General features: G+C 44.4%; 1 protein-coding gene across 3 annotated transcripts; it reads right to left on the reverse strand.

Annotated features, from left to right (window-relative positions):
• Positions 1–585: 585 nt before the first annotated feature.
• ZNF774 (zinc finger protein 774) lies at positions 586–8,889 on the reverse strand. Of its 3 annotated transcripts, none has more exons than XM_038532897.1 (4): positions 8,499–8,889; positions 6,290–6,412; positions 4,210–4,316; positions 586–3,160 (listed from the first exon to the last, which is right to left on the reverse strand). In XM_038532897.1, exons 2-4 carry the CDS (start codon positions 6,394–6,396, stop codon positions 1,923–1,925), a joined length of 1,452 nt encoding a protein of 483 aa, XP_038388825.1. In that variant the 5' UTR covers positions 6,397–6,412; positions 8,499–8,889; the 3' UTR covers positions 586–1,922. The 3 variants fall into 3 exon arrangements, with proteins under 3 accessions (XP_038388825.1, XP_038388824.1, XP_038388826.1); XM_038532896.1 differs by lacking the exon at positions 8,499–8,889 and adding an exon at positions 8,311–8,483; XM_038532898.1 differs by lacking the exon at positions 8,499–8,889 and adding an exon at positions 7,803–7,892.
• Positions 8,890–9,356: the final 467 nt, after the last annotated feature.

Raw genomic sequence — 9,356 nt, forward strand, 5'->3', positions numbered from 1 at the left:
GCAATGGAGTCCAGTATTTGGCTCCCTACTGGGAGCTTGCTTCTCCCTCTGCCTGTGTCTCTGCCACTCTGTGTCTCTCATGAATAAATAAATAAAATCTTAAAAAATGATGATAATTTGGTCTGCATTGCCATAGGAAGGCTGGAAAGAGGAATATCTTCAGCTCACCACTTTTCTCTCCGGGTGGTGAAACACCCAGCTCCCTCCTTAACCACCTGTCTGCTCTTTCCCTTCCACTCCCCAACACAGGATCCTGTGGGGCTCTCTGGAACTTAGGCCACATGCCTCCATCATCTCCAAATTTAAGATGGTTTGATGCATATAATACAGGGCATCCAGTCCTACGTGGGGTGTCTCAGAGATACTCTAGTAAATCTCAGAGCTTGTCCTTTCTGTGCTGTTGGACACTTGCAGCCACATTTTGGCTCCTCCATTGCCTATGTGACCCACAATGAGTTGTTTAGTGATTGCAGGCCTTAGGTTTTCAACAGATAAAGAAAGAAATCTGTTATTATGAGAGAAACATGGGACACCTGGAGAAATATTAGCCAGAGTTCCCTGGAGGAAAGACATTTCCAACAATACTGAACTTTAGAGACATTATTATTTTATAATTTAACAACAAAGTGTTTGTGTGTGTGCACACATTAGATCCTCACAAGAGCCTTGTGAGGTAGGTAGTAAGGTAGAGGCTGAGAGAAGGTAAAGTCTGGCCAAATTAAACGTCGGGGCCAGCACTCAAACACCTCACCCTCTCAATGAAGTCAGTGTTCTTTCCGACACACAGCCTTCCCTCAATTTATTTCAGTTAAATATAGGAATGTACTAGTGCATAAAATGGACTCTACAAAAAAAAAAAAAAAAAATCAGAGAGTTGCATTAACTTAAGACTAAAGAGCCCATGGCCCAGGCAATTAGAAAACAGGAGTTTTGTTTCCTTCAGCTAGATGCCAGGAAGGACCCCTGAAATATTTAACATCCCAGCAATTTTGATCCCATATTTTTACAGTCCTCTTCCAGGTCCCTTGGGCTTGTTTGTCGCAGGTTATTTTCTCTGCCTCAGGTGGCAGCAAATCTCCAGTGGGAGCACTTTATACACTGCTGCACAAAGGGCTTCAGAAATTCTCTCAGCTTTGAAGTCATAAGACCACAAACATCCTCTACGAGAATTCTGCCTTGTCATGGCACTGAGACATCTGGTGACTAATGTCTGCATAGCACTGGATACAGAGAGTGTTTTCTGGTTTTATTAAATCTTTGTGTTCACACCCCAAATCCTTTAGTTGCAATCTAATTTCTTGCAAGTTCTGGGCTTACGGGGCTGCACTAAGGAATTCCTTATGGAGTCGTAAGAGTGAAAAAAAAACGTATTGGGAGTCTTTTTAAGAGCCAGGCTTATACAGCTGTAAGGGCTTATAATAAGATCTCAAATATTAGGGGCACCTAGGTGGCTCAGTGGTTGAGTGTCTGCCTTTGGCTCAGGTCACGATCCTAGGGTCCTGGGATCGAGTCCCACATCTGGCTCCCCAGGAAGAGCCTGCTTCTCCCTCTGCCTGTGTCTCTGCCTCTCTCTCTGTGTCTCTCATGAATAAATAAACAAAATCTTTAAAAACATCTCAAATACTTATCATTAATAGTGATAATGTATCTCACTCCTCTTTTAGTAATCAAGCATCAACCATCAAGCTTACATTTCCCTAAGGTCAGTTAAAAACACTGAAGGAATGCCTTTTGTGTTCAGAACATTATTTGTGGCCTATGGGTTTATCTTTGTCATTAAAGTGTAGGAAAAAGACAGAGGACAGACCAGGGCCTAACTTGAGCCACTGACACCCACATTTAGCCTTTCTCTATATGTAGCACCTGGAGACAACAGAAATGAAAATCTGGAAAGTGGCAGAAGAACCACTACAAACCATTTCCTAGATCAAATGGGTATTTTGATGGCATAAGAGATGTGCTTTCTGACGGAAGCTCTTGTCACATCTACTACAGTGGAAAGGTTTTTCTCCTGTATGCGTTCTCTGGTGTGTGAGAAAATGGGAACGCTGATTGAAGGTTTTGCCACACTCGGGACAGCGATAGGGCCTGTCTCCTAAGTGGATTCTTTGATGGGTGATGAAGTGGGAGCTCTGGTTGAAGCTCTTTCCACATTCACCACATTTGTAGGGCCTTTCCCCTGTGTGGATCCGTTGGTGTTTTATGAGGGCAGAGCTGTCGGCAAATCCCTTCCCACAGTTGTCACACTTAAATGGCCTCTCACCTGTGTGTGTCCTCTGGTGTGTGACCAGATGTGAGCTCTGACTGAAACTTTTGTGGCAGTAAGGACAGCTGAAAGGCCTTTCTCCTGAGTGAGTACTCATGTGTGCCACAAAGTGAGAACTATCTCTAAAGCCCTTCCCACACTCTGGGCACTTAAAGGGCCTTTCTCCTGTGTGGGTTCGTTGGTGCTTAACCAAGTCTGAACTCTGGCTAAAACTCTCCCCACAGTCACTACACCTGTAAGGCTTCACTCCTGTGTGGGTCCTCTGATGGGTGATGAAATTTGAGCTTCGACTAAAGCTTTTATGGCATTCAAGACACGTGTAGGGCTTCTCTCCTGTGTGGGTTCTTTGGTGCATTATGAGGTGTGGCTTCCGCCCAAAAGTCTTCCCACATTCTGGGCACTCATAGGGTCTCTCACCTGTGTGGGTTCTCTGATGTTTGATGAGTGTAGAGCTATCGCTGAATTTTTTCTCGCACCCGCTGCACTGGTAGGGTTTCTCTCCTGTGTGTGTTCTGCGATGGGTAACAAGGTCTGAACTCTGTTTGAAGCCTTTCCCACACTCAATGCATTTATAAGGCCTCTCACCAGTATGGGTTCTTAGGTGTCTTATGAGATAGGAGCTCTGGTTAAAGCTTTTTCCACATTCTGCACACACAGGCTTCTTTTCTACATATCCATCCAGTAGCTTGTTTAAATCCTTCTCCTGTGGAAGGGGCTTCTTCTCCTTCCAGGAGAGGGTTCCATGTTGCCCTTCTATTTCAAGATCCCTCTCCCAGTTCCCTCCCCATCCAGGAGTGTCAGAAATATCTTCATTGGCCCTTTCAGACGATGTTCCACATTGTTCTGCTATTTCTGAAACGTCCTGATTGAGTTTTGTCACCTGATTCTCAAAGTCTGAAAAATTAACAAAAGTAACAGAGAACAAAGTTAACCAGTTATCAGGGAAAAACATCAGAGGGCAGTTAGAAAGAATGAGATTAGTACGTTAGCAACAGATGACAATTTAATTTGACTTTCTGTAAAGTTTTCATTTGGTGAAAAGGTTTTTTAAATTATTTTAATTTTTTAAAAACACTATTTCTAAGTCATCTCTGTACCCAACATGGGGCTCAAACTCATAACCCTGAGACCAAGAGTCACATGTCCACCAACTGAGTCAGCCAGGCACTTCTCATTTTGTAAAAAGTTTGTTGAAGTTCATTAAGCTTACAGAAAAATGTAAATTCCTAAACCTTTTTTGTTTTAAGATGAATCTTGAAGGGTGCTTGGGTGGTTCTGTTGGTTAAACATCCAGCTCTTGATTTTGGCTCGGGTCATGATCTCAGGATCCTGGGATTGAGCCACGTGTGGGGCTCTACACTCAGAGGGGAGTCTGCATGAGGATTCTCTCTGTTTCTCTTCCTGTTCACACATATTCTCTCTCTGAAATAAATCTTTAAAAACAAACAAACAAACAAAAAATAAATAAATGAAGATTTTGGGCAGCCCGGGTGGCTCAGAGGTTTAGCGCCACCTTCGGCCCAGGGTGTGATCCTGGAGACCCGGGATCGAGTCCCGCATTGGGTTCCATGCATGGAGCCCGCTTCTCCCTCTGCCTGTGTCTCTGCCTCTTTCTCTCTCTGTCTGTCTATCATGAATAAATTTTTAAAAAATCTTTAAAAAAATAAATGAAGATTTTAGGGGTACCTGGCTGGCTTAGTCGGTAGAACAAGTGACTCTTGCTTGATCTTAGGGTTATGAGTTCAAGCCCCATGTTGGGGATATAAAGTTTACTTAAAATAAAAATTAAATGAAGACTTTATTTGGTCAATTACTGATTGCCCAAGAAGTCAGATTTAAACTTCTAATAGTGAACAAAAGTCTATGGCAGCATTCCAAGTTCTTCATCTAAACAAGGGCTGAAATGTGAGATTTCTTCCCACTGGATAATATTCACATCTCACCTGTGTGCGTTTCTCTTAGGATCTTCCTTGCCTCAAAATTTTGGAGTGGTAGCACCCATGGGTCTTCTTTCTGCTCCAGCTGGGAGACTATACTTGGCCTGGAAATCCTATACAGGAAGGTGAATATAGGATGTTAATCTGAGCCAACCATACAATGCCTGACCAAAAAGCCAAGCTCTCCTCTCCCTAAGTGGAGGGAAAAGCTCAGGGAGACGCTAAGCTAACATGTTTGGTCTCATTGAAAGGAGTGATAAAACAGGATGATCTCCCCAAAAGGCTAAGAAAAAAGCCCCTTTCCTCCCATTAAAACAACAACAAAACAACCAGACTTGGGTGATAGAAACTCTAGAGTGAGCACAATAATTCATTTCTGAAGGCACAAGGCTAAACCCATGTAGAGAGATAATTTTATCAGAAACAATGCTGCCATGACCTCACCCTTAGAAAGAATCAGGGAAGTTAACTATAATGTTGGGCTTTAAACTTTTCCCAGAAGGCAGCAGTAAATACAGCCATGAGAAAAAAACAAATACTTGTAAGGGGGAAAAAAAAAAAGGGCAAAGGACATAAATAGGCAATTCACACACATATACACACGCAGTCTTTAAATACATGAAAAACCTTTAACCTCACCATTAACCAAAGAAAATCAAATAAAAACAATGATACAGTTAGACAATATAGTATGGAGGTAAAGAATGCAAACTGCCTAAGTTTCAACCTTAACCCTTCATCTTACTAGCTGTGTGACCTCAGGAAACTTACTTAAACTCTCTGTGTCTCAGGGTCTTCATCTGTAGAACAAGGATAATGATAAGGCCTACCTCATAGTGTTGTTGCAAGGATTAAGTGGTAAGTCCTCAATAAATGTTAGCTGTCACTATTATTTAACCCAGACTCTTTGATCCAGCAATTCTAATTCTGGGAATTCTAAGGAAATGAAAAAATAATAATAATAAAAAAAGTTGTGGGACACCTGGTTGGTTCAGTTGAAAAAGTAGGTGACTCTTGATCTCAGGGTTGTGAGTTTGACCCCCCACATAGGGGGCAGAGATTACAAAAAAATAAATAAATCTTTTTTTAAATAAATAAATCTTAAAAAAAAAAGTTGTGCAAAAGATACATTAGCTAATTATTAACTAACTATACTTTAATAAACAAAACCTAAAAAAGAAAGACAGTTAGCTAAGAGATGTTTATCACAAAACTGGAAAGGATCTGGAAATGACCTAAACATTCCATGAAAAAGGAATAATCATATTTGATTGAGCCATACGAAATTACGATTGTATAAGTTAAAAAGGTAGTTTAAAAGATGGTTAAATATGAGGTTCAACCTCATATAAGTTATTATATTCCATATAATAAAATACTAAGTGGTTATTTTAAGCAATGTATAGAAAAAATGTTGTCTATTATTATTGTCTAAAATATATTCACAACACAATATGTAAAAAAGTGAGATGCACAACTGCACTTGCAGTACAATCCCCATTTTTTCCTTTTGTTTTTGTTAATATACTTAAAACAATGGCTGGAAGGATAGGAACTCTTCAGTAGTGGCATGGAGTGGGATTTGTTTTGTTTTGTTTTCATTTTGTCTCCCTTTTTCTTCAAGGAGTGTATATGAAGTAAAGCAAGGAGAAGGGGTAGCCATTGTATTTTAGGAAGAGCACTGGAGATTTGTTTTGTTTGTTTGTTTTCTAAGTGACAGAAAAAAACACAGCTCCCTCCTCCTTTGCCACAAAGACCTGGATTGGACTCTCACCTCTGCCACTTAACTTTGAGTCTCTGTCCTGACCTGAAAGAGGGAGATTATAATACCCACATCAAAGGGTTAGGGTGAGATATTAACAAGACAATAAATGTCAAAGATATATATAAGCGAGAAAGTGCCATAAAAATGGAAGTCATTCCAAAAAAAAAAAAAAAGTGGAAGTTAGTCTTTTTCTGCCAGGGAGGCAACAAATACTCTCACAGATATCTGGAGCTCTAAGAGACCAACATCCCTAGAGACCACTCAGACCTGGACCCTCTCACAAACCTAAGTCTTAAATCTAAAGGGGAGTAGCATCCTTACCCTCTGAGAGCCCATTCTTCTAACTGTGTTGGGTGGTATCCTTGAAGAGAATTCTCTAAGCGGTGTCCAGGTAACCCACTCTTCCCTGAAGTCCCCAGCCACATCATTGAGAGTCATCAGTTCCTAAAGCAAGAGACCTCAGTATGCATCGAAAGCTCTCTGGACATTCTAACCATTGTCTCAAAACCAAAGGACAGCCCCAGTACACCCAAAGAACCAACCCCCACCCCCCAGCCTAGAATAGCAATGAGGTAAATTCTATCAACCACAGAAGGGTTGCTTTTCTTTTTCTTTGTTTATATCATCCTTACCTTGGCCAACACTCACAACACTAAGTGAGGGCTGGAGCTCCCAAACACATCTACAGAACCCTCAGTTGGCAAACATTAGCTTTTTGAGGAATAAATTGTGCATGATGGACAAGATAAAGAAGAGAACATGGGACAATGACTTGATTTGTGAAAAGCTCTCCAACAACATTTTCCCCAGCAAGCCAGCAAATGGTGGACTTCAGACTTCATTATACTCATATTAGTTATGAGGACAGCCGACTTTTCCTGGCTTGTAGATTGGGTGTCAACCTCAAGGAATAGACTATGCAGAGCCCCAAAGGGAATGACCCTGGGTACCATTCTATTTCAAGGTTTAATGGAATCAGAAATGAGATCTAAAAGGACATGGATATGCTGGAAAATAGAATAAAATTTAATCAAAAAAAGCACAAAACAAAACCCATAGGGCCTGAAAACAAGCACTAACACATTGATAAAACTGATAGCAGTGTCAAGAAAAAATTGTTTGGGGATGTGTGGGTGGCTCAGTGGTTGAGTGTCTGCCTTTGGCTCAGGTCATGATCCAGGGTCCTGGGATTGAGTCCTGCATCCGGCTCCCTCTAGGGAGCCTGCCCTTCCCTCTGCCTATGTCTCTGCCTCTCTGTGTGCCTCTCATGAATAAATAAATAAACCTTTTTTTTTTTTAATTTTTTGGAGGGCAATGGTCAGATTACTGGATGGGTCAGTAATTTATTCAGTTATATGTTGTAAGACATTAGGAATCAGAGAAACATAATGTTTGGGGGGGTTTTGGTTTTGTTTGGGGTTTTTTGTGGGTGGGGATGGCTTAAAGAGTTTCCAATAGAAACAAACACAAGTCAGCCAGCTGAACCTGTTACTAAAAATTCTGCATTTCACTGGACCATGGACCAACCAGACTGGAGTGAGGATGCTGGAGTCTTTCTCCGCATCTCCTCCCTTTTTTTTTGTTTCGCCAATCAAAGCACCTGGGTATTCCTAGAAGACACCCACCCTTTTTATGGAAACATTTATGCATATCCACACATTGCTGTTGGGTCATTTATAAAGTACTGAGTTTTTAAGGACCTAAAAACCACAAGGATACATTTCATCTCTCTAGATTAAAATAATATCATTAGAAGGTACAAAAAAAAAAAAGCTAAGTTTTGAGCATAAATTTTATTTCTACATCCATTAGGAAACATAAATGCAGGGCTTACTTGCAGGAGACGGACTGAGGGGGAGAGAGTCACAGAAACCTTGCTCCTCCCGCCTTCTCCTGCCCCGCCCCCCCAACCCCGCCAGGTGACCCCGCAGGCCCCAGAACACAGAGGTTCTGTGACTGCCATTGTGAGCAGCCCCGGCTTGTTCGCTGGGGTTATTAATAGGGACATGACGGCGGGGGTGGGCCGACACCGGCACCCCCCCCCCCCGCCCCGCAGTGCTGCAGGCCCTAATCAGGGCGCCGCGGTCACAGGGTCACACAGTCCGAAGCTGAAGCCGGGGACCACCACCGAGGGCAAGAACACTGATCCAGAGGATGGGCTATCCCGACGACGGCACAGAAAGCCGCAGCTACCTCTCCCCACTCTTCAGCAGACCCCGCGGGCTCCGAAAGGAGAGCGCGGAGACCTGGCCGGGACCACACCGCGGCAGCGGGCGAGTCCCCTCCACGCCCCTCAGCCGCTCCCAGGCTACCGCCGCTGTCTCCTTCCCCGCATCACTCACCGCCCCGGGGCCTGGCCGGGGATGGAGCAGGAAGTGAGAGTCTTCCACCGCCGAGCCGCACCCGGCCCACAACGCGGAGGTGGTCCCTCCCTGGACCCGACCCGGATTCGTGACAGGGCTGAGGGGACACAGGTGGGACTGTGGGCTCGGCAGCCCGCAGCCGGAAAACACCGCCCCTCTCCCCTTACCATTGGCTCCTCGTTTTCCGCGACCAGAAGCCTTGTCCGTCCATAGGCTGATAGAACTTTCAATCACCGCGCGGCCTTCTGGGAAATGTAGTCTCGAACAAGACCTCGGAGGACTCGGGAGTCCCGGGATACCCAGGTCGGAGCGGTGGCAAGCACTAAACCTAATTCTCCCTACCGCTGGAACCACTTCTCCAGAGTTCAGGGGAGGGATCCAGAGACTGTACATCCAGAGAGGGATATGCAGATGCAACCTCCTGGCCTCGCCCGACTGCCGCGGAGCAGCCCTGTACCAACTGCGCTCTGGAACCTCGTCCCCTGCCAAGCGCCGCGGGCGTGTGGATGCTCCTCTGCCAGATCCCCATCCTGGGGGGCCAGAGCCTGCACGGTGTCTGCAGCCAGCCGGCTCCAGGGCAGCTCAAGACTATGCCTTAAGAGACCCCAGGCAGAAGCCGTTAGAGGAAAAACAAACGTTCTGCTCCCTTCCGTTGGCATCACAAGTCTCTCTCCATGGGTTAATACACCCGCTAATAGCCAGAGGAGGCTGGCGAGGGTGTCAAATAGTCTAGGAGATGTGTATGGGTTCCAAATTGTGGAGATTACCGGGTCTTATGTGAGAACCAGTGTTCACTCTGGGCCGGACCTTATTTAAAAAAATAATAGAAGCCCTTCTCTACAATGAAGAAAACACCTGTCTACCCTATTTATCGATTTAGTGCAATTAAAAAAACTGAAGAAGGGGATCCCTGGGTGGCTTGGCGGTTTGGCGCCTGCCTTTAGCCCAGGGCGCGATTCTGGAGTCCCGGGATCGAGTCCCACGTCGGGCTCCTGGCATGGAGCCTGCTTCTTCCTCCTCCTGTG

Source organism: Canis lupus, chromosome 3, assembly GCF_011100685.1.
Source record: "Canis lupus familiaris isolate Mischka breed German Shepherd chromosome 3, alternate assembly UU_Cfam_GSD_1.0, whole genome shotgun sequence".
Taxonomy (NCBI): domain Eukaryota; kingdom Metazoa; phylum Chordata; class Mammalia; order Carnivora; family Canidae; genus Canis; species Canis lupus.